This window comes from Oncorhynchus mykiss, chromosome 21, assembly GCF_057628025.1.
Source record: "Oncorhynchus mykiss isolate SJ-2025 chromosome 21, ASM5762802v1, whole genome shotgun sequence".
In the NCBI taxonomy this organism is placed as follows: Eukaryota; Metazoa; Chordata; class Actinopteri; order Salmoniformes; family Salmonidae; genus Oncorhynchus; species Oncorhynchus mykiss.
The window spans coordinates 20,656,381-20,681,485 of NC_143042.1; the positions used below are offsets into that span (position 1 = coordinate 20,656,381).

Below are 25,105 nucleotides of genomic sequence, written 5' to 3' on the forward strand. Positions count from 1 at the left end.
ATATACCCGTTGTTTTCGGGTGTATGTGACAAATGCAATTTGATTTGATTTGACACGATTCACACTTAATAACATTCACAGAAAAACATAAATAGTGCCGCTATACTGATAACCAAACTATCAGTATGCATTTCAACATCGAATCAAATCAACTTAAATCATTCACAACAGGAAGTCCAGGGTATGACCCAGATATTTAACTAGCTTCAGAAGGGAATAGCATTCCATTTCTGGCACAATGAATGAAATGATTGGAAACAGTTGGCTCCCATGTGTAGCCGAACTCCTGAGAGGTGCTGCTGAATTTAAGGGTTTGCACCTACAGCTCCTCTCCCCTTTCTCCTGCTCTCCCCTATGACATGAGAGAGATGAAGGGATGGAGATTAGAGAGTGAGGAGAGAGGAGAGATTTCGCCCCTCTGCTACCCATCAGGCCCTCTGCTGGAGAGATCAAAGGGCCATGATATCACACTTCTGGGCACCTGTTGGGGGGGGGAATTCAAATCATTCAATTTGAGATGTGAATGTTATAGTACTGTTCGTGGCCAAAAACGCATGAAAATGGTCCCACATGCAGACCAAGTGTTCTGTATTTCATCAGTTAACAAGTTAAGATCTAGGCCTTGATGTAAGAGCAATTTCTACCTGGAGTCTTGTTAGTCGGTGAAAAAGTGGGAAACTTCAGAGGCTGGAGAGGCACAGCACCAATTATTTAGGCAAATACACACCTTCCCCATGGGGGAGAGGGGAGGGGAGGAGAGGAGAGAGAGGGAGGGCTGAGAGCAGCTATTGATTAGCACTGCAGTGCCATATTCTTTCTTATACGCACATACACACACACACTCTCTCTCTCTCTCCCCCCCCTCTCTCTCTCTCCCCCCTCTCTCTCTCCCCCCCACCTCCCCCCTCTCTCTCTCTCTCCCCCCTCTCTCTCTCTCTCTCTCTCTCTCTCTCTCCCCTCCCCACCTCCCCCCTCTCTCTCTCTCTCTCTCTCTCTCTCTCTCTCGCTCCTCTCTCACTTTATACTGAAAATCAGACGGTGGCCGTCATGCTACAGGACAAATTATAGAGATTTGAGGCCAGTAAACTCCTTCCTTTCCTTTCCTCTCTCTTTACCTCTCTCTCTCTTTCTCTTGCTCCCCTCCCCCCATCCCTATCTCCCCCTCCCTTCCTGAGGGTGCCCTGGTCTTTGGTGATGTCAGCCTTAGTCACACACAGGTCCGAAGGCCAAAGCAGTTTAAAGGCTTCCTTACCTTTTACTATTCTGGTCACCGGTCTCTCTCTATAGCTACGCACACGCGCAGCCCTGCCCTTAAAAGGTAGGATTCTTCATAACTATCTTTTGTCTCAACAGTAGGTTGAGCAGAAAGGGAGGTCAGGTTTCTTGTAGTGGGTACACACTCCCTCAGTCTCGACATGTAAAACAGTCAATCCATCCACTGACAAAAGGACGTGTGATAGAGCGATGACCGAGAAGAAGAAATAAAACACATACTACCTCCGTCTAAAACCATCTAAACCCGAACATCCATTTCCATTGAAAAATGTATATTATTGATATTCGAGTATAAGATGATTTAGTCAATCAATGTACATGCCACGCAGAGATATTGAAACAAACAATTCAAAAAAAAAATCTACCTGCAATACAGTATGCTGGGAAAACGATAATGATGAGTGTGGTTTGGGGTTAACACTGGTTATTAAAACCAACACCTGGATTCTTTTCCACCAATGAGTGTTATTTCAATACTTACAGAGTTCATTTAACACCTGAATCAACACTAGAAATGTTACACTGAAAAATCAACACTAGGTAACACTGGCCAATTTGCTGTGGACGGACATACACAAACTCACTCTCACTCTCTCTCTCGCTCCCTCTCTCTGTCACTTCGTAATGGCAATCAGAGGGTGGCTGTCACGCTACAAGACAAATTATAGAGATCTGAGACCAGTAAACTCCTTCCTTTCCTCTCACTCTACCTCTCCCCCCTCTCTCCCTCCATCCCCGTCTCTCCTTCCCTGCCTGTGGGTACCCTGGTCTTTGGTGATGTCATCTTGAGGTGTCCACATGCTTCCCAACCGATACAGTTTCGAAGAGTGTGCCTATATTGTGACATTTTGTGTTGTTTTTGTTCGTTTTGGACTTCTGTGAGTGATTTTTCAGCTGTTCAGGCTCACAAAAACAAAATTCCGGAGGCAAGCCGAAGTCTACACTAGGGCTGTGGCGGTCATGAAATTTGTGTCAGCCCGGTTATTGTCAGGCTAAAGACTGCCGGTCTCACGGTAATTGACCGTTAATTAACATAAACACGTTTAGCATCTCCGGGCCTCCACGCAAACAAGCTGCTGATGCGCACATCTACATTTTTTAAAAAGTCAACCTGTTTCAAATGATCCCTTTTACACTCAACATAGCCACTTCCAATTCACACTCTGTTCCTTGCCTCAGGCTGGACACACTCTTCTCTCATCAAGTGGCCATATTTTCACCCGTCAAACTATTCTCAATTCAATCTTGTCTTTACTAATATGTCAAATCAGTTTTGATTTAGAAATGGCCCAGGGGAACAGGGGCAGAGGAAAAAGACAGTTCGTCCATATGCACTCGAATAGCGAATGGAGGCCACTTTCCTGCCGGTTTGTTTCACTCATGTCAGGTAGGCTACTCCGGTTATCTGGCTGTGCAACAGGTGGCATTCCGCCCAAACTATGTATGCCAAGGGGCTGTCCAACCCTGGTCCTGCAGCTACCCAGTGCTTCATTTGGGAAACCAAGTGAACTCTGTATGGGAGCATCTATAGTAAGGTTTTCACAACAAAACATATTTCATTAAACTGTTGACAGCCCCGCTCTCTGCACAATGGAGAAAGGAATATTGTATAAATAATCATTAAGCACAATCATTATTTGAATTCAGTTTTTTGGGGGGGGCTTGGGCTCATATATAGGCCTATGCATATGCATAAGCTCTAATATGCATATGGGGGTTTGAATTAATCATCACCTTAGAATGCACTTTCCATTTCGTTGTGCTAGGCTTTGAAACAACACCCACAATGACATCCACAATCGATCATCACAGTGAGGTGAGTTTTAAAAACACATACTGTTTTGATGATAAGTGTTTGGTGTCATGTTTTTATTGAATTTGCATTGATGTCAGAGTGATTAGAGGGACAATAGAGTCCTGAGTACCAGGCCATTCGGGACCTGATGATTAGTGAGTTGGGTGCTACTAACACATGTCCAGAGTGCATAAGAGATTACATTCACATAGAATTTTACTGCGGTCATGACTTCATGACTGCTGGTGTGGCGGTAATACGGTCCCCGCAACAGCCCTAGTCTACGCCCCTTTCGTCAGTGATTGGTCAACGGTAGGGATTCTTCAATAGTCGTTGTTGTCATTCAACGAGAGACGACTCGTTGTCATGCACATTTCTTCATTGAAAAATACTGCACCAAAAACCTTTGGTATGCAAAATGCATTGTACAGGGATGATTTCTGTATTTTGAAAGTTCTATGTGTTGAACACATGATTGGTGACACGCAAAACATTTTGGGACTACGTCAACAATGGACTAATGAAACCAATTCCAAAAGATAGTTTTTGGGTGGGGAGTGTCCCTTTAAGGGAGTATGCGAACGCAATCCTTCGGTTCGCCTAGTCGACTTCGGCGAGACGCCACTCAAACTGAAGCTTACTGACGTCTTCGGTCACACACAGGTCCCCAGGTAGCCTGTGAAGGAGGGAGGGATGGAGAGATCAGGAATGGAGAGAAGGATGGATGAAAGAGGGGTTGCCCTTGAGGCGCAGTGGGGCCCTGCTCTGCCACAAAGGCTATTCAACTCGAACACTTATTGGCTATTCCTTCTCTCCCTCTATGTATTATTCACACACATCCAAAAAGACAGAGACAGTTAAAAATACATGGACAAGGCCAACACAGTTTAGAGGCTTTCTTGCCTTTTCCTATTCTGCTCTCTGGGTCTCGCCAGTCTCTTTCTATAGCTATGCACACACACACACACACACACACACACACACACACACACACACACACACACACACACACACACACACACACACACACACACACACAGCTCTGCTCTTAAAGATAGTTATGAAGAACCCGCTCCTTTGTCTCAAAGTGGATTGGGTGAAAATGGAGGTCAGATTTCATGTAGTAGATATAGATATCTGTTACATATTCCCTCAGTCTCTGCAAAAACAGTGCATTCGGAAAGCATTCAGTCCCCTTGACTTTTTACACATTTTGTTAGGTTACAGCCTTATTCTACAACGTATTACATTGTGTTTTCCCCTCATCAATCTACACACAATGCCCCATAATGACGAAGCAAAAACAGATTCAGACATTTTTGCTAATTTATTAAAAATAAACAGCTGAAATATTACATTTACTTGAGTATTCAGATCCTTTACTCAGTACTTTGTTGAAGCACCTTTGGCAGCAATTACAGCCGCGAGTCTTCTTGGGTATGATGAGTTTCTCCCATTCTTCTCTGCAGATCCTCTCAAGCTCTGTCAGGTTGGATGGGGAACGATGCGGCATAGCTATTTTCAGGTCTCTTCAGAGATGTTCGATGGGGTTCAAGTCCGGGCTCTGGCTGGGCCTCAAGGATATTAAGAGACTTGTCCCGAAGCCACTCCTGCGTTGTCTTGCCTGTGTGCTTAGGGTCATTGTCCTGTTGGAAGGTAAACCTTCACCCCAGTCTGAGGTCCTGAGAGCTCTGGAGCAGGTTTTCATTAAGGATCTCTCTGTACTTTGCTCCGTTCATCCTTCCCTCTATGCTGACTAGTCTCCCAGTCCCTGCCACTGAATAACATCCCCTCAGCATGATGCTGCCACCACCATGCTTCACCGTAGGGATGGTGCCAGGTTTCCTCCAGAAGTGACGCTTAGCATTGAGGCCAAAGAGTTCAATCTTGGTTTCATCAGACCAGAGAATCTTGTTTCTCAAGGTCTGAGAGTCTTTAGGTGCCTTTTGGCAAACTCCAAGCGGGCTGTCATGTGCCTTTTACTGAGGAGTGGCTTCCGTCTGGCCATTCTACCATAAAGGCCTGATTGGTGGAGTGCTGCAGAGATGGTTGCCCTTCTGGAAGGTTCTCCCATCTCCACAGAGGTACTCTAGAGCTCTGTCAGAGTGACCATTGGGTTCTCTGTCACCTCCCTGACCAAGGCCCTTCTCCCTCGATTGCTCAGTTTGGCCTGGCGGCCAGCTCTAGGAAGAGTCTTGGTGGTTCTAAACTTCTTCCATTTAAGAATGATGGAGGCCACTGTGTTCTTGGGGACCTTCAATGCTGAAGAAATGTTTTGGTACCCTTCCCCAGATCTGTGCCTCGACACAATCCTGTCTCTGAGCTCTACGGACAATTCCTTTGAACTCATGGCTTGGTATTTGCTCTGATATGCACTGTCAACTGTGGGACCTTACATAGACAGGTGTGTGCCTTTCCAAATCATGTCCAATCAATTGAATTTAACACAGGTGGACTCCAATCAAGTTGTAGAAACAGCTCAAGGATGATCAATGGAAACAGGATGCACCTGAGCTCAATTGAGAGTCTCATAGCAAAGGGTCTGAATACTTATGTAAAGATATTTCTGTTCGTTTTTTTTTATACATTTGCAAAAAATAAAATTAAAAACTGTTTTCACTTTGTCATTATGGGGTGTTGTGTATAGATTGCTGAGGACATTTCTTTTTATTTAATACATTTTTGGGAAAAGCGGTAAAGTAACTAAATGTGGAAAAAGTCAAGGGGTCTGAATTCTTTCCGAAGGCGCTGTACATCAGCAAATCCATCCATTGACAGAGGGATATGTGGTAGAGGGATAGTAGAGAGGAAGAATACACATAGACATCCTGATGACGAGTCCGGAAATGGGTTCCGAGGGAACAGGAGAGTGCATATATTATGACATTTTGTGACGTTTTAGTCCGTTTCGGACTCCGGTGTTATGTTTCTGGTCGGCAAGCCGAAGTCTACACTAGGTCTGTGGCGGTCGTGAAATTTGTGTCAGCCTGTTATTGTCAGGCTAAAGTCTGCCGGTCTCACGGTAATTGACCGTTAATTAACATAAACACGTTTAGCATCTCCGGGCTTCCACACAAACAAGCTGCTGATGCGCACATTTGGAACATCTACATTTTTTAAAAGTTTAATAACTCAACTGATTCAACACCACCACAGTAAATCCACTATTTATTTGAGGCAGGTCGAGAGAAACATTATGATATGAAGAAAATGTATTTCAGAAGAACAGAATATGAGTTGGCCTACCGTATGTTATCTGGCTATGTGCCATGCTATGGGCTGTAGGCTTGTTCATTTAGCAGGCAAGATATAAGTCCCCTGACATTATTTTATATGATATGATTTTATAGTAAAAGAACATAGTTGAACTTAGCGGAATACAGTAGAAAGGATATTTTTCCCATTCCAGAGCGAGTGTGAATATGAAGTAGCTGTGTAAAGGGGATCATTTGAAACAGGTCCTATACACTAGATTTAGAGATATTTGGCAACTGTAGTTGTGAATGATGCAAACCATAGTGCCGAGCTGCCGACCACCATTTAACCTCTGTTTAAGTATTCACAGCCTATTTTCAGCTCTCTCTCCTCGTCCACTAATGTTGTTTCCATGTTTTCCCACAATCCTTTTAAAAATAATTCTGGGGGTGCTGATAAAACGTAGAAACAGCTCCCTCTGGACAGGAGGCTGGGAAAAGAGAGGAGAGTTCATATTTATTCCCTACTTTTCCCCTCATTCTTTTCCAACCCTCTCGTTCCCCTCGTTCCCTGTATTCTAACAAAGCCCTAGGAGACAGTAAGCTGGGTCAAGTCCAGAATTTGAATATTTTCAAACAACTTGGAAAGTACAGAGGTGAGGGTGATTTAGCTTGAGGTTTGCCCTTTGGGACTACTCCATCACTCACCGCAACCAAGAGAACCAACCACTGAGTATCAAACGTCCACCTGTCTCCTTATGTTGTTCAGCAACAAAAAACAGAGCTCTTGTTCACGCCATGCAACCATCTTGCTTTGACTACCCGTATACCGTAGATAGACAGGATAACGTTAAGAAGACATAACACAGTGCAGTCACTTGCCCTGACCATCCTTGCTTGGACTACCCATAGAGATATACTGCATAATAATAACCAGACAGTTTCTCTCTCAGGCAAAAGCTGTTTTGTAGTGTGTCACTCTGACAGGCCGTTTATAAGAGGCAGCCTACGGAGTCATTTTACACAACTCCTCCTCAACCCTGGGGGCCCCCTTAGAGGCAGGTGACAAGTCTCAGAGAACAGCCCAGACACACTTCTAACACACACAGACCAAGAACACTGCTAACACACACACACACACACACTTCTTACACACACAGACCAAGCACACTTCTAACACAAGCAGACCAAGAACACTACTAACACACACTTCTTACACAAACAGACCAAGAACCCTACTAACACACACTTCTAACACAAGCAGACCAAGAACACTACTAACTAGAACCCTACTAACACACACTTCTTACACACACAGTCCAAGAACCCTACTAACACACACTTCTTACACAAGCAGACCAAGAACCCTACTAACACACACTTCTAACACAAGCAGACCAAGAACACTACTAACACACACTTCTTACACAAGCAGACCAAGAACCCTACTAACACACACTTCTTACACAAGCAGACCAAGAACCCTACTAACACACACTTCTTACACAAGCAGACCAAGAACCCTACTAACACACACTTCTTACACAAGCAGACCAAGAACCCTACTAACACACACTTCTTACACAAGCAGACCAAGAACACTACTAACACACACTTCTTACACAAGCAGACCAAGAACACTACTAACACACACTTCTTACACAAGCAGACCAAGAACCCTACTAACACACACTTCTAACACAAGCAGACCAAGAACCCTACTAACACACACTTCTTACACAAGCAGACCAAGAACCCTACTAACACACACTTCTTACACAAGCAGACCAAGAACCCTACTAACACACACTTCTAACACAAGCAGACCAAGAACACTACTAACACACACTTCTTACACAAGCAGACCAAGAACACTCCTCACAGAGACTTTTAAGACTCACACAATCCTCAAACACACATCCTACATCCATCTACGCACAAACACAGACAAACACACAAACCTAACACATGCACCCCAAATACACTCCTGACAATCCCACACATATTTCATTCACACCCATTTCACAATCTCCTCACACAAACGCGTTACACACACTTAGCCCAAACACAGTACTCTCACCCCTTACACAACTTCCTTACAGACCTGACCCAATAACACTTGTTACCCCCATTCTCTTAAAGGGATAGATGCCCCGACCACACAATCCGATTGATTATGAAAACAAACTCTGGTGACCTCGACTCACTCTCAAAGAGCTTGAGGAGGAACTGGTAGACACATCATAACTTACCACGTAAACAAACGTCACTCAAAAAACTGTGTGTGTGTGTGTGTGTGTGTGTGTGCGTGCGTGCGTGCGTGCGGTCATGAGTGTGTTGCCAGCGGGGCTCGTTTGATGAATCATCAGTACGTCAACTTGGCTGAAAAGAAATTATTTCAGACGGAAAATTAGAGCTCTCCTCATTAGTGAGGGCCTGGTCTTCGCTCTCTGTGGTGTGGCGGCCATCTTGTTTGAGACAGGCAGAGAGAGTCTACGTCTGTGTCCCCCTTATTCCCTATGTAGTGCACTACTTTTGACCAGTCAAAAGTAGTGGACGGCTTAGGGAATAGGGTGCCATTTGGGAAGCAGTCTGTTGCTCCTCTCTAATGAGATCTCCTGGTTGTTGTTGTTGTTGTGATGTGAAGAACCCCTGGCTTCATTATCAGCCACTTAATTCTCTCATCATTAAGGAGATCAACAGCACAATCATCAGAGTCCTGAGACTCCTGAGAGAGACACTCTCTCTATTTCTCTCTGTTGATCTCAATCTCTTCTTCTATCCCTCTCTTCTCTCCGTCTCTAAATCGCTCTCTCTTCCCTCTCTCTCCCTTCCTAACTCAGTTCACAGTAATACAGACACATATTAGCCCACTTTCTGTCTGGACCTGTCCAATCACATCCTCAGAAGTCTTGCCTTCTGGCCTTCTGGTCGTCTGTAACTCGTGTCTTTTAAACTCTTCAATGCAGAGGGCGAAATCCTCACGATGACTTCTATGTGCCATGTATGACTCATGAGCATGTATTTGTTCATTCCATTCCAGTCTAATTGTTGTCTTCGGAGTGTCATGGAGGAACACAATGTTGTTAATAATCCACTGAGCAGTCTTTGAAATGATCCTCTTTCATCAACGTGTTCTTAGTTCAACTACAGAGTGCATGATGTTCCGGGGGCCTGAAAATATTTGCTCTCGCCAATTTGATTCTCAGCAAGACTCTGAAATGATCATTCCCTTACACCCCCTCTATCCTCTTACCTCTTGACCAGATGGGAGCAGAGAGATTCATGGACAGACTAGGAAATCCAGCTCAGGCAACAGAGAAACGATCTTCTCCTCATCCTATCAGACGACAGTAACACAGTAATACAGAGACTCTGGGTAATATCATCCATGGCAGCAGATAATACTGCTCCAGAGGCTGCATTGTTGGAGTGTCGCGTTATCTACTAAACCTTCACACACACACACACATGCACTCGCGCACCAACGCACGCCTGCACACACAGTATTCCTCCCCAACACAAATGCATTTTGAATAGCACGGGAAATGATGGGCAAAGACATCACTAATGTTCCCTTTTCTATCTGACCTTTTCTTCAGTTTAAATGGTTGAAACAGAATGGATCCCGAGCCTGTCTACACAGTGATCCAGAGTCCCATAGATCTAATAATCAACAGTATAATCACCAACCTGGCCCCTCAGGAGCTTCTCAATCAATACCCAACCAGGCAGGCAGGCAGGACAGGTGTAGGCCTGTTTAACCTGCCTTACAGGGGGCAACGGAGGGAGGAGATACCCACAGTCTGTGTCCACTACCAGCCCTGCTCTGTAGAGAGACGGGGGGTGAAACATGGAGCAGCAAGGAGGAAGGGTTACTGGAGGGAAACTGTTGTGTCTGGTTGGGGTATCCAGGGCTGGAACGTCCATACATCCATCCTCCATCTCATTTCAAGAACCCTACTAACACACACTTCTTACACAAGCAGACCAAGAACCCTACTAACACACACTTCTTACACAAGCAGACCAAGAACACTACTAACACACACTTCTTACACAAGCAGACCAAGAACACTACTAACACACACTTCTTACACAAGCAGACCAAGAACCCTACTAACACACACTTCTAACACAAGCAGACCAAGAACCCTACTAACACACACTTCTTACACAAGCAGACCAAGAACCCTACTAACACACACTTCTTACACAAGCAGACCAAGAACCCTACTAACACACACTTCTAACACAAGCAGACCAAGAACACTACTAACACACACTTCTTACACAAGCAGACCAAGAACACTCCTCACAGAGACTTTTAAGACTCACACAATCCTCAAACACACATCCTACATCCATCTACGCACAAACACAGACAAACACACAAACCTAACACATGCACCCCAAATACACTCCTGACAATCCCACACATATTTCATTCACACCCATTTCACAATCTCCTCACACAAACGCGTTACACACACTTAGCCCAAACACAGTACTCTCACCCCTTACACAACTTCCTTACAGACCTGACCCAATAACACTTGTTACCCCCATTCTCTTAAAGGGATAGATGCCCCGACCACACAATCCGATTGATTATGAAAACAAACTCTGGTGACCTCGACTCACTCTCAAAGAGCTTGAGGAGGAACTGGTAGACACATCATAACTTACCACGTAAACAAACGTCACTCAAAAAACTGTGTGTGTGTGTGTGTGTGTGTGTGTGCGTGCGTGCGTGCGTGCGTGCGGTCATGAGTGTGTTGCCAGCGGGGCTCGTTTGATGAATCATCAGTACGTCAACTTGGCTGAAAAGAAATTATTTCAGACGGAAAATTAGAGCTCTCCTCATTAGTGAGGGCCTGGTCTTCGCTCTCTGTGGTGTGGCGGCCATCTTGTTTGAGACAGGCAGAGAGAGTCTACGTCTGTGTCCCCCTTATTCCCTATGTAGTGCACTACTTTTGACCAGTCAAAAGTAGTGGACGGCTTAGGGAATAGGGTGCCATTTGGGAAGCAGTCTGTTGCTCCTCTCTAATGAGATCTCCTGGTTGTTGTTGTTGTTGTGATGTGAAGAACCCCTGGCTTCATTATCAGCCACTTAATTCTCTCATCATTAAGGAGATCAACAGCACAATCATCAGAGTCCTGAGACTCCTGAGAGAGACACTCTCTCTATTTCTCTCTGTTGATCTCAATCTCTTCTTCTATCCCTCTCTTCTCTCCGTCTCTAAATCGCTCTCTCTTCCCTCTCTCTCCCTTCCTAACTCAGTTCACAGTAATACAGACACATATTAGCCCACTTTCTGTCTGGACCTGTCCAATCACATCCTCAGAAGTCTTGCCTTCTGGCCTTCTGGTCGTCTGTAACTCGTGTCTTTTAAACTCTTCAATGCAGAGGGCGAAATCCTCACGATGACTTCTATGTGCCATGTATGACTCATGAGCATGTATTTGTTCATTCCATTCCAGTCTAATTGTTGTCTTCGGAGTGTCATGGAGGAACACAATGTTGTTAATAATCCACTGAGCAGTCTTTGAAATGATCCTCTTTCATCAACGTGTTCTTAGTTCAACTACAGAGTGCATGATGTTCCGGGGGCCTGAAAATATTTGCTCTCGCCAATTTGATTCTCAGCAAGACTCTGAAATGATCATTCCCTTACACCCCCTCTATCCTCTTACCTCTTGACCAGATGGGAGCAGAGAGATTCATGGACAGACTAGGAAATCCAGCTCAGGCAACAGAGAAACGATCTTCTCCTCATCCTATCAGACGACAGTAACACAGTAATACAGAGACTCTGGGTAATATCATCCATGGCAGCAGATAATACTGCTCCAGAGGCTGCATTGTTGGAGTGTCGCGTTATCTACTAAACCTTCACACACACACACACATGCACTCGCGCACCAACGCACGCCTGCACACACAGTATTCCTCCCCAACACAAATGCATTTTGAATAGCACGGGAAATGATGGGCAAAGACATCACTAATGTTCCCTTTTCTATCTGACCTTTTCTTCAGTTTAAATGGTTGAAACAGAATGGATCCCGAGCCTGTCTACACAGTGATCCAGAGTCCCATAGATCTAATAATCAACTGTATAATCACCAACCTGGCCCCTCAGGAGCTTCTCAATCAATACCCAACCAGGCAGGCAGGCAGGACAGGTGTAGGCCTGTTTAACCTGCCTTACAGGGGGCAACGGAGGGAGGAGATACCCACAGTCTGTGTCCACTACCAGCCCTGCTCTGTAGAGAGACGGGGGGTGAAACATGGAGCAGCAAGGAGGAAGGGTTACTGGAGGGAAACTGTTGTGTCTGGTTGGGGTATCCAGGGCTGGAACGTCCATACATCCATCCTCCATCTCATTTCTCCCCGTCTCCACCACCACCATTCTGGTAGTGTCTGCTAGGTGCATCTGGGTTCTCATCTTATTTGAGACAGGCAGAGAGAGTCTATGTCTGTGTCCCATCTATTCCCTAAGCAGTCCACTACTTTTCACCAGAGCCCTATGGGCCTCTGTCTAAGGTAGTGCACTACAGTGCCTTGCGAAAGTATTCGGCCCACTTGAACTTTGCGACCTTTTGCCACATTTCAGGCTTCAAACATAAAGATATAAAACTGTATTTTTTTGTGAAGAATCAACAACAAGTGGGACACAATCATGAAGCGGAACAACATTTATTGGATATTTCAAACTTTTTTAACAAATCAAAAACTGAAAAATTGGGCGTGCAAAATTATTCAGCCCCCTTAAGTTAATACTTTGTAGCGCCACCTTTTGCTGCGATTACAGCTGTAAGTCGCTTGGGGTATGTCTCTATCAGTTTTGCACATCGAGAGACTGACATTTTTTCCCATTCCTCCTTGCAAAACAGCTCGAGCTCAGTGAGGTTGGATGGAGAGCATTTGTGAACAGCAGTTTTCAGTTCTTCCCACAGATTCTCGATTGGATTCAAGTCTGGACTTTGACTTGGCCATTCTAACAAATGGATATATTTATTTTTGAACCATTCCATTGTAAATTTTGCTTTATGTTTTGGATCATTGTCTTGTTGGAAGACAAATCTCCGTCCCAGTCTCAGATCTTTTGCAGACTCCATCAGGTTTTCTTCCAGAATGGTCCTGTATTTGGCTCCATCCATCTTCCCATCAATTTTAACCATCTTCCCTGTCCCTGCTGCAGAAAAGCAGGCCCAAACCATGATGCTGCCACCACCATGTTTGACAGTGGGGATGGTGTGTTCAGGGTGATGAGCTGTGTTGCTTTTACGCCAAACATAACATTTTGCATTGTTGCCAAAAAGTTCAATTTTGGTTTCATCTGACCAGAGCACCTTCTTCCACATGTTTGGTGTGTCTCCCAGGTGGCTTGTGGCAAACTTTAAACAACACTTTTTATGGATATCTTTAAGAAATGGCTTTCTTCTTGCCACTCTTCCATAAAGGTCAGATTTGTGCAATATACGACTGATTGTTGTCCTATGGACAGAGTCTCCCACCTCAGCTGTAGATCTCTGCAGTTCATCCAGAGTGATCATGGGCCTCTTGGCTGCATCTCTGATCAGTCTTCTCCTTGTATGAGCTGAAAGTTTAGAGGGACGGCCAGGTCTTGGTAGATTTGCAGTGGTCTGATACTCCTTCCATTTCAATATTATCGCTTGCACAGTGCTCCTTGGGATGTTTAAAGCTTGGGAAATCTTTTTGTATCCAAATCCGGCTTTTAACTTCTTCACAACAGTATCTTGGACCTGCCTGGTGTGTTCCTTGTTCTTCATGATGCTCTCTGCGCTTTTAACGGACCTCTGAGACTATCACAGTGCAGGTGCATTTATACGGAGACTTGATTACACACAGGTGGATTGTATTTATCATCATTAATCATTTAGGTCAACATTGGATCATTCAGAGATCCTCACTGAACTTCTGGAGAAAGTTTGCTGCACTGAAAGTAAAGGGGCTGAATAATTTTGCACGCCCAATTTTTCAGTTTTTGATTTGTTAAAAAAGTTTGAAATATCCAATAAATGTCGTTCCACTTCATGATTGTGTCCCACTTGTTGTTGATTCTTCACAAAAAAATACAGTTTTATATCTTTATGTTTGAAGCCTGAAATATGGCAAAAGGTCGCAAAGTTCAATGGGGCCGAATACTTTCGCAAGGCACTGTATATAGGGAATATGGTGCCATTTGGGAAGCAGTCAGTCTCTCCTCTCTAATATCGATCTCCTGGTTGCTGTTAGGATGTTAAGAACTCTGGGCTGAGTAGGAGAGTATGTTGTGTTTGAAATATCCGGGGCAGGAACCTCCATCCATCCAACCTCCATCTTGGATCTAATTCCTCACAGTTTCCACCATCACTGGGCTTCCCCATTGGGGTTTACCATGCTGCTCAATGCATCTGGGTTCTCCTCTGTGCTGCTAAGGGAGTATGAGGGAGCCAGTGGGGAGATTAGCTGGCCCATGCCACCCAGTATGACATCTTCTCCAACATGCTATTTCCAGACGGCAACACACACTGCATCATTCATGAGACATGAAGCAGCAGATAAAGCATCTACATAGTAATGTGATACGGAGCACAATCCATCCTTCCAGACACACACACACACACACACACACACACCCCCACACAGAGGCACACATTATCACACACACATACATTAAGTGTAAAAAACATGAACAACATCTGCTCTTTCCATGACTCAGACTGACCAGGGGAATCCAGGTGAACGCTACGATCCCTTATTGACGTCACTTGTTAAATCCACTTCAACCAGAGTCGGTGGTGGATTGTGTATGTGCGCCACTCAGAGGGTGATCTAAGTGCCTTTGAACGGGGTATGGTAGTAGGTGCCAGGCGCACCAGTTTGAGTCAAGAACTGCAATGCTGCTGGGTTTTTCATGCTCAACAGTTTCCCGTATGTATCAAGTATGGTCCACCACCCAAAGGACAGGGGGTCGGGGGGTCGGGGGGTGCAACCCAATATTATGTCTTAATGTTTTGTACACTCAGTGTATACATACATACACACACACACACACACAAATGCTACAATGCAAACACACAGACAGACACACGCACAAGCCTACCAATCCCCTGCTCTAAATCCTATTAGAAAAATGAGAGCTCTGTGCAGCGACCCAAACTCAAGTCCCTGTGTGTGCCGTTTCCATGACAGACTCCTCCCTAAATCATGTTTAATATTATTATGCACAGAGTTAGAATACAGCACTGCCACTCACACAGAACCAGGGCAATGATATGGTGAGAAAAATGATAAATATGAGAGAGAGAGAGAGAGAGAGAGAGAGAGAGAGAGAGAGAGAGAGAGAGAGAGAGAGAGAGAGAGAGAGAGAGAGAGAGAGAGAGAGAGAGAGAGGAGAGAGAGAGAGAGAGAGAGAGAGAGAGAGAGAGAGAGAGAGAGAGAGAGAGAGAGAGAGAGAGAGAGAGAGAGAGAGAGAGAGAGAGAGAGAGAGAGAGAGAGAGAGAGAGAGAGAGAGAGAGAGAGAGAGAGAGAGAGAGAGAGAGAGAGAGAGAGAGAGAGAGAGAGAGAGAGAGAGAGAGAGAGAGAGAGAGAGAGAGAGAGAGAGAGAGAGAGAGAGAGAGAGAGAGAGAGAGAGAGAGAGACTTTTGACTTTTGGTCTTTCTTTATTGAAACATTCTCAATTCATTTAAAACTCACCCCCCCCCCCCCCTCCCCTAAAATAAAAAAATAAAAATATATCCTCTACCACATGATACAAATCACCATACACAAAAACCCTCTCCTACAACCGTATATCCAAAACATCTTCCCCAGCAATACAGACAGCCCCCCCAACACACCATATCTCCTCAAACATCTCCACACATTTGATCATTTTATAGAACTCAAACTCAACCCTAAGGCGCGCAGAGACCATCCCATTAAACAGTAGTAAAGGGTCTGTTATACCCCCACCTTTAACCCTGTTCCTCCTTGTTAGCCAAATAGCTAACTTTGCCTGAGCAAACAGAAAATTCAACAAAACACATTTTTCTTTCTCCTTACTCGAATACCTGTATCCCATTATAAACATCCCAACAGCAAAAACCACCCCCAACCTGTCACACAGACATTCCAACAGAGACATTAATGGCATTAACCTGGTGCACACAGAAAACACATGAATTACAGTTTCTTTCATTTGACAGAAAGGACACCCCTGCCCAATTCCCGGATCAACCCGTGCCAACCAGCTGTTAGTGGCCAGGGCTCCATGAAGAACCCTCCACTGGAGGTCCCCTGACCTCTTTGGTACTGGGGGTTTGTAGAGCGCCCTCCATCGAAAACCCACCATACTCTCCGCCCCACATACCCCCTGCCACTGATGTGCCTTCACTCCTGTTAGGCTTCTAATGCTCCTAACCTTAACGCAGAGGTTGTAGAGGGCTTTACCTCCCACCCCCTCAAACTCCCCCAGGCTCGGAGTGTTAAAATCTAACAAGTCCTCCAGACCCCCTTGCCAGTCTCCAGTCTCTGCCGTCACCTGCAGTGGCGGGAACATTGGTGGCCCCTCTCCCTTTGGCCTCTCAAACACCCCCCTTACCGGCTCAGACAGTGCCTCCTGGACCTCCTCCAGGAATCTCTCCAGCAGCCTAAGAGACGTTATTCCTGTTTGTTGCGCCAAGACCTCCGGGGTTTTCCACCCCTCCTCTCCCAGCAGTCTCAGATCACCCAGCCTTTGTAAACCTCCTGCCATCAGTTGCCTCTGCAGGGTGGCCGACTGAACCGATCTCAAAGGGATGGCTGGGTTGTGGAAGATAGGCTCCTCCCACACCCACTGCCCAGGCTCCACACCCCCTTCTCGTGTGGGCCTTAGCAGCTGCCAGGCCCTCAGCACCGCAGAGTAAAACTCTGAGAGACCTGCTGTACTTAGCCTCTCCAGCTTCATGAGGAAAAGCTGCCGGTCCAACCCTAATCCGCCAGCTCTCCTCAGCAGCGCGCATGCTGGTTCCCTCCAGCCAACATCAGTGTGGTACAGCAGTCTCTGCACCGCCTTTAGTCGGAAAGCAGCCATCCTGCTCTCCAGTTCCACCAAGCCCTGTCCTCCTTCGTGGACGGTCATGTACAAAACTGCTGCCTTCAGCCAGTGATGTCCCGACCAAAAGAAGTCCACCAGCTTGCGTTGCAGGTCTGCAAGCAGACCGGCGGGGGGGTTGAGGACAGCCAGTTTGTGCCACAAGGAAGATGCCACCAGGTTGTTGATTATCAGCACCCTCCCTCTATATGACACTTGGGACAGGAGCCACCTCCACCTGGCCAGTCTTGACACCACTGCCTGTGACAGCCCCTCCCAGTTCTTGCTGACCCACCTCTCCGAGCCCAGGTACACCCCCAACACTTTAAGCCCTTCACAACCCCACTGCAAACCCCCTGGAAGCAGAGGAGGAGCCCTATCCCCCCATGCCCCACATAACAGAGCTTTGCTCTTGCCCCAGTTTACCTTAGCTGATGAAGCTCCCTCGTACACCTTCAGACTGGTCTCTAGTTCCTGCATATCTTGCCCATCCCTGACCATCACAGAAACATCATCTGCATATGCTGAGACTGCTATTCCTGTCACCACATCCATGCCTATCCAGCACACTCCCCGCAGTCTCCTGCGTAGCAGTCCTAAAAAAGGCTCAATGGCTAGTGTGTACAGCTGCCCAGATAGAGGGCATCCTTGTCTAATACCCCGTCTCACCCAGACTGGCCTACTGAGCCCCCCTCCCACCTTAACCATACATGACGCCCCAGCATACAACAGCTTCACACAGGTCACAAAACTCTTCCCAAACCCAAACACAGACATCACATTAAACAGATACTCATGATCCACTCTATCAAAAGCCTTCTCTTGATCTAAAGAGACCAGTCCAAAGTTCACATTAGAACCTCTCGACAAATCCAACATGTCCCTAATCAAGAACAAGTTGTCCGTGATTGAGCGTCCCGGTACACAATATGTCTGGTCCTTGTGTATTATAGAGTCCAGATGGGACTTCAGTCTGTTAGAGAGGACCTTGGCAAAAATCTTGTAGTCCGCACAGAGTAATGCCACAGGCCTCCAGTTCTTAAGTTCACACAAGTCCCCTTTTTTGGGCAGGAGAGTCAGAGCCGCCCGACGGCAGCTCATCGGCAACTCTCCTACCCTGACGCATTCACGCAACACGCAAAAGAAATCCTGTCCAATTGTTCCCCAGAATTTTTTGTAAAATTCCACTGGAAGTCCATCGACCCCAGGTGCACGACCGGGGGACATCTGGGTTACTGCCTCTGCCAGTTCATGTGACAACAGAGGAATGTCCATTTCATCCCTCTGTGCCCGAGAGAGCTTAGGGAGTCCTGCGAACAAGACCTGAGCACACATAGGATCACACATTTCTGCCCTATACAATTCAGTATAAAACTCCACAGTCCGCTCCCGCATCTCCCCCACCACAGAGGTCACCCGCCCATCAGACAGCCGTAGACAATGCATACCCTTGGCTTCACTGCTCTGTCTTTCCAAACCAAAGAAGAAGGAGCTGGGAGCATCCATCTCCTTGAGCATGGAGAACCTAGCTCTTACAAGTGCTCCCTTTGCTTTAACCTGGAAAAAACTGCCCAGGTCCCTACGTAATTCGGCTAAGTTAGCCTGGAGGCCTACATTGCCTTGCCCCACCATCTCTACCTCCATCTCACTAATACACCGCTCTAGTTCCCCCAATACTCTCCTAGCCTCTGAGGATGAGAGAGCAGTATACTGTTGACAGAAAAGCCGAATTTGCACTTTCCCCACATCCCACCATTGACTCAGAGACTCATACTCCTCTCTTCGCTGCCCCCATCTTTCCCAAAAAGTCTGGAAACCTGAGCAAAAAATGGCATCTTGTAAGAGCTTTACATTGAACTTCCAATAAGATGCCTGCCGGGGCCCTGGTGAAATAGACAGCCGAGCCATGGTTATGTGGTGATCCGAAAACCCCACTGGGAGAATGGTAGCACCCAGCAGCCTATTGCTCTGATTCCTGGACATGTAAAAGCGATCAAGTCGAGCTGCACTCACCCTAGCCCCAAAAACCTTCACCCACGTATACTGTCTTGTGTTTGGATGTTTAGTTCTCCAAACATCCACTAGGTCAAACTGATTAAAGATATCCCTTAACACTCCCACTGACACTGAATGAGGCTCTTCCCCATTTCTGTCTTTTGTAAAATCCATTGTACAGTTCCAGTCACCTCCGATCACCAGCGTCTCCTCAGGCGCTACTTGTGAGAGTTCCTGTCTAAGACTCCCAAATAGAACCCCTCTTTCTCTCCCTGTGTTAGGCGCATACACATTTATAAAGACAAAACACATGTTGTTAATTTCTGCTTTAACAACAAGCAACCTACCCCTACACACCTCCTTTGAGGAGCAAATTTTTACAGCCAGACCAGGTGCAAAAAGGACTGCCACCCCTGCACTAAGATTTGTCCCATGGCTCAACACACTTGCCCCTTTCCACCAGAGCCCCCAATCAACTTCATTCACCACATCACTATGCGTCTCCTGCAGAAACAACACCTGTACTTTTTTTTGTTTTACATATTCACCCAACACACTCCTCTTTCCCGCATCTCTGGCGCCATTTATATTGAGTGAGCCTACCCGAAGAGTCTCCATAAGAAGTGGGAGAAAAGCCAGCAGAGAAATAGACCAATAGCAAAGCTCAAAAAGCCCCAGTGCCAGTAAGAAATTAAACATCTAAACAGTGTCTGAAGGTAAACCTTTACGCACTGTTGTGACCCACTTCCTCAACCTAAACCGTTTCCTGGGTGAGAGGACACCATGCCCCTCATTTCTCATAGCATGTTGTACTGATCTTACAAACTTCCTAGGATCAGGAAAAAAAGCCTCAAGATTAACTTTTTTCCCCTTAGTCTCATTCAGGAACCTTGTCAGTTCTCTCAACGTGTACTTAGACCCCTCGGGTTGACTGGCTGTCAGCTCCGGGCCAATTGAAGAGGAGTCTGAAAAAAATAACTCCTCATCCTCTTCCTCAGACTCACTTTCCTCCTCTTCTCTATCTCCCACCCTGACCACCTGCCCTTTCTCTCTGGTTAGGGCCTCACCCACAGCAACAGGCAACATTTCCATGGTGCCTTTGTCCACACCCTTTTTCTTTTTCCTCTTGACACCCTCCTCCTCCCCCCCTAATCTCTTACACTTCCCCACTATACTCTCCTCATCCACTAGAATTACCTGACTAGACGCAGTATCATCTGCACCACCCTCCATAGCATGACTAGGGCCAGCCTCAGCTACACCACCCTCCATAGCATGACTAGGGCCAGCCTCAGCTACACCACCCTCCATAGCATGACTCGGCCCAGCATTATCTGCACCACCCTCCATAGCAGGACTCGGCCCAGCATCATCTGCACCACCCTCCATAGCATGTCTAGGCCCAGCCTCAGCTACCCCACCATCTCTAGCCTGACTAGACCCAGCCTCTGCTTCTCCACCATCTCTAGCATGACTAGACCCAGCCTCCACTACCCTACCATCTCTAGCCTGACTAGACCCAGCCTCTGCTTCTCCACCATCTCTAGCCTGACTAGACCCAGCCTCCACTACCCTACCATCTCTAGCCTGACTAGGCCCAGCCTCATCTACACCACCATCTCTAGACTGACTAGGCCCAGCCTCTGCTATCTGCATCTCCTTACCCCCTGCATTTTGACCTCGATTTCCCCCACCTGCCGTTGTACCCTCACCTTGTCTATGGCCTTTATGTGGGCACGCAAAACTCTTGTGCCCCAAATCCCCACATTCAAAACACCGTAGACTATCTGTGCTGGCAAAACCGGCATAGAGCCCCTCCCCATGCCTCACTTTAAAATGCACATTTAGCTGTTGCTCATTATTGTTCAGAAACATAAACACTTGCCTCCTGAACGAAACAACGTGCTTAACGGCATCTGCCTGAAAACCTGCTGACAGTACACGGAAACCGCTAGCAAACTTACCAAAACGACTCAACTCTTTCCTAATTTGATCATCCGTAATAAACGGAGGCAAATTTGCCACTACAACTCTTGTTGAAGGGGTAGAGAGAGGTGAAATTGACACCAACACATCCCTTACAAATATTCCGCTAGCAATTAGCCTACCGACCAAATTAGCCCTTTTCATGAACACAACCACAGCTTTGTTCATTCTAGAAGCAGAATGTATAAACTCAGCTCCTACCTGTTCACCGACCGCGAGCAGAACCTCCTCCACCTTAACTCCGTTCTCAGGAACACACCTGAATCCATGCTGTATCGACAGCGTCTCCTCCGCGCTAGGCTGAGAAGCCATTGCGCACACTACACCTTCCAACCCCCAGGAAAGTTACTCTGTCCTCTTCCACCCTAACTTTGAAAAAAAAAACTTTGGATACCGCTAAACCAAATATTTAATTAACCCTCCACCATAGAAAATAACATGTAAATAAAAGAATCAAGAAAGTTAGTTAGGATAGAGCTTTCCACACCAAACACTCAAACTCCAAAAAACTCCCAGCATGCACCGAAAGAGAGAGAGAGAGAGAGAGAGAGAGAGAGAGGGAAAGAAGATAAAGGTGTACGGCTGAGAACGTCACATGGATCATTAGGAGGCACATATTTCCACATTGCGCTCGCATCGATCAACCTTGTTCGACTAATGATGGCGGCGACACAGACACTCTTGTGCTCGTATACACACACTCCTCTGTTCCAACCACTCTCCCATTAATTGGCTTTTGTACCCTAGACAGTAATTGATTTCATTGTTTCTCCATGTTCTAGAGAGCCCAGTCTAGACCAGTCAAGCATAGATCAAACTCCCATGACCAAAACCTCATACACACACACACAGTCTCCTGGGCTGGGGGGGGGCAGAGTGAAGTGGAGTGTTCTTCAACAAGATTGATTGCATTTTAATTGGTTGTCACAATTGAACTTGATCTGCCTGCAGTAGTGAGAGAGCACGGCTGGCTGAAGTGGCGTCTCCGTGTGTAATACCAGAGAATCAATGTCAGAAGCCAGGCTGAGAACACAATAACGGCTCTGACTGACAGACACACACACACACACACAGGTCAGGGTAATATCCTGCTGGAACAATAAGCATCCATCTGAGGAGGAGAGGATAAGAGGAGGAGGAGGAGGAGGAGGAGGGGAGATAGACATGATGAAGTCCAGGCCCTGGCAGCCGGCAATATGCTCCATTTACTGCAAAGAGAGCCCCTACATCCAACACACAGTGGCTGGTGTTCCGCACCTACACACACAGTGCAATAGTATCCGCACGAACACAACACAAATATCCACGGTATGGCTCCGACATCAATGTAAACACAAACCATGCCATCACCAACACTGAAACTAGCAGGGTTCTTAACCCAGACCCAGCCTGACTAACCCAACCAAACTCAAGTCAAACTAAACCAGACCCAGCCTGACTAGCCCAGCCAAACTCAGGTCAAACTAAACCAGACCCAGCCTGACTAGCCCAGCCAAACTCCAGTCAAACTTAACCAGACCCAGTCTGACTAACCCAACCAAACTCAAGTCAAACTTAACCAGACCAACCAGAAACCAACCCAGACCCGTTCCAGTGTCCTTACCTTGAACAGCCTCAGTATATTGGCAACCATGATGGACACGGAGCTGGCCGCCGCCCCGATCACCCCCACGATCTTATCAGGCTTGGCGAAGATGGGCAGGTCGCCGTTGGCACAGCGTACGTCCGAGCCATCCTTCTCGATGAGGGCCTGGACAAAGGTCAGTGACTGCTCCAGGGCGTAGGTGTCTCTGGAGCAGGTGTCCAGGATCCGGGCCCCCAGGGTGATGTTGGGGAGCAGCTCCGTGTCCTTGTTGATCAGGTCGATGGCAAACATCATGGCCTCAAGACGATGGATCCCTTTCTCCTTCTTCAGTTCCCCGCAGGGCATGCCACCGCCCCCCCGGGAGTGCACCGGGAACAGGCCACCCAGGATGATGTCGCCTTCCAATCGGATGGAGTGGGCGTACTCCTGATTGGGCGCAGTGCCTATGGCGGGGTCCGTGATTCGCTGAGGGAAGGCCAGGGGGAGGAGCCAGGAACATGAGGTAAGGAAGTGGAAAAGGAAGTGGCCTGCGGCGAGGAGGGAAGGAAGGCGTTGGGGTTCCGACAACGCCATGGTAACAGTTGGATGGCGGTTGTGGGAGGAGTTACTGAGAAGTTACTGTGGAAAGTGTGGGCGGGATCATAGGTGAAAGGGCGTCAGTCCCCCGGGGGAGGAGTTTGGGAAGGAGTTAGCAGGCCGCTCTAAGATGTCCCAGGCCCATGAGGCATGCATGTCCCAGTAGAGGAGAGAGAGAGAGAGAGAGACACTAGTAGAGGAGGTGAGTGCAGCTGCAGCGATGATAATCCTGAACTCACATCTTCAGCAGACCCTGCAAGATACACACAGAGAACACAAAGCAGTCAGTGCCTCAGTCAGCCATCTACTGGGTACCACACCACACAGTCTCTCTCTCCCTCCCTCCCTCCCTCCCTCCCTCCCTCCCTCCCTCCCTCCCACGCATGCACGCACACAAGCACGCACACACACACACACACACACACACACACACACACACACACACACACTGGCATTCACAAATCACTGTTCATGCTGCAACACCTGTCTTCTAGATTCAAGAGCAAGAGAGATCAGCATTTGCCACACACACAGTACAGCCAACCTCTCCCCTCACACACACACACACACAACCGCCAATCCTATTCCACTGACAAATCCATCCTATCCGCCAGTGCCAAGCATGTCAAACACAAAGTGCCAAGCCTGTCAAACACATCAACAAAGCTCCAGAATGCATTATTCACGTGGACAGAGTGAAGGTTACTCAGTGTGTAATCATTCAGTCATTCAGTGAACATCTACTGGTTCTCCACTAGTTAGACTGACAGCTGCATTGGAATCAAAACCTGGGAGGTGTCACCTCAGCTACCTAATCATTATCATCAGAAACAGTACAGTAATGATGTAGCAAGCCATCCTAGTATGTGAGTGGAGCAGGTTTGGTTTAACTCTCTTTGTTTTCTTGCTGGTCTCATTCCCGCTTTGAATGCCCTTCACGAATGGACGTGATGTCATTGCTGGCCAATCAGATTAGGTTACTGGGTGCCCTCTTTACCTCAAAATATAATATCCACTGCCCAGCCTAGTTTATCTGTAGCCCACTAATTAACTTGTATCATTCATATCATGAAGGAAAAAGGAAACCGCACACTGCTCTTGATAGTATCACTGATACTTAATAAGCTTACGTAACCGCCTCGCGGCCTTCGTCAGAGCTCTTCCTAATAGTGTGTTTGATCGGTAATGGTTTGACCACACCCGCTTCCCCAAAATAGTCAAATGTGTGGATATTCTTCTGAGTTGGATAGAAGAGCATATTAATAACAACACAATGTGGAAATATCAATGAGTTTCACATTCGTAGCGATACTGTACATATGGCAGTATTGGCTAAATAAGTCTAAACTTTCTCCTGCGTGACATGACCACTTTTGCGCGCGTCCGTGTGCGTTCCAAAAGGCACAGATGCTGCGCAGTATGCTTGTGTGGGCTGAACCGGCTGCGCGTTTCTAGGATGCTGAGATGCTAGGGAACTGCTGCATCATTGCATATAAATAGCCTAATGTATATTCGGGACATCGTGGCAATATTTCTCCCTACCTCCCCCTCCGTGTACCCATATTTCCACACATATCAATATCACCTTTCCACACATCCAGCACTTTCACATACATTGAGTGTACAAAACATT

At 46.7% G+C, this 25,105-nt stretch overlaps 1 protein-coding gene across 2 annotated transcripts in view; it reads right to left on the reverse strand.

Moving 5' to 3' along the window:
- The window catches only part of LOC110500204 (metabotropic glutamate receptor 8), a 232,498-nt gene that overhangs the window by 203,451 nt on the left and 3,942 nt on the right, over positions 1-25,105 (reverse strand). For both annotated transcript variants that reach the window (XM_021577413.3, XM_021577412.3), the window contains exon 2: positions 22,915-23,725. In XM_021577413.3, the coding sequence (XP_021433088.1) occupies positions 22,915-23,469 (555 nt within the window). In that variant the 5' untranslated portion in view covers positions 23,470-23,725. The remainder of the gene's footprint in view (positions 1-22,914; positions 23,726-25,105) is intronic.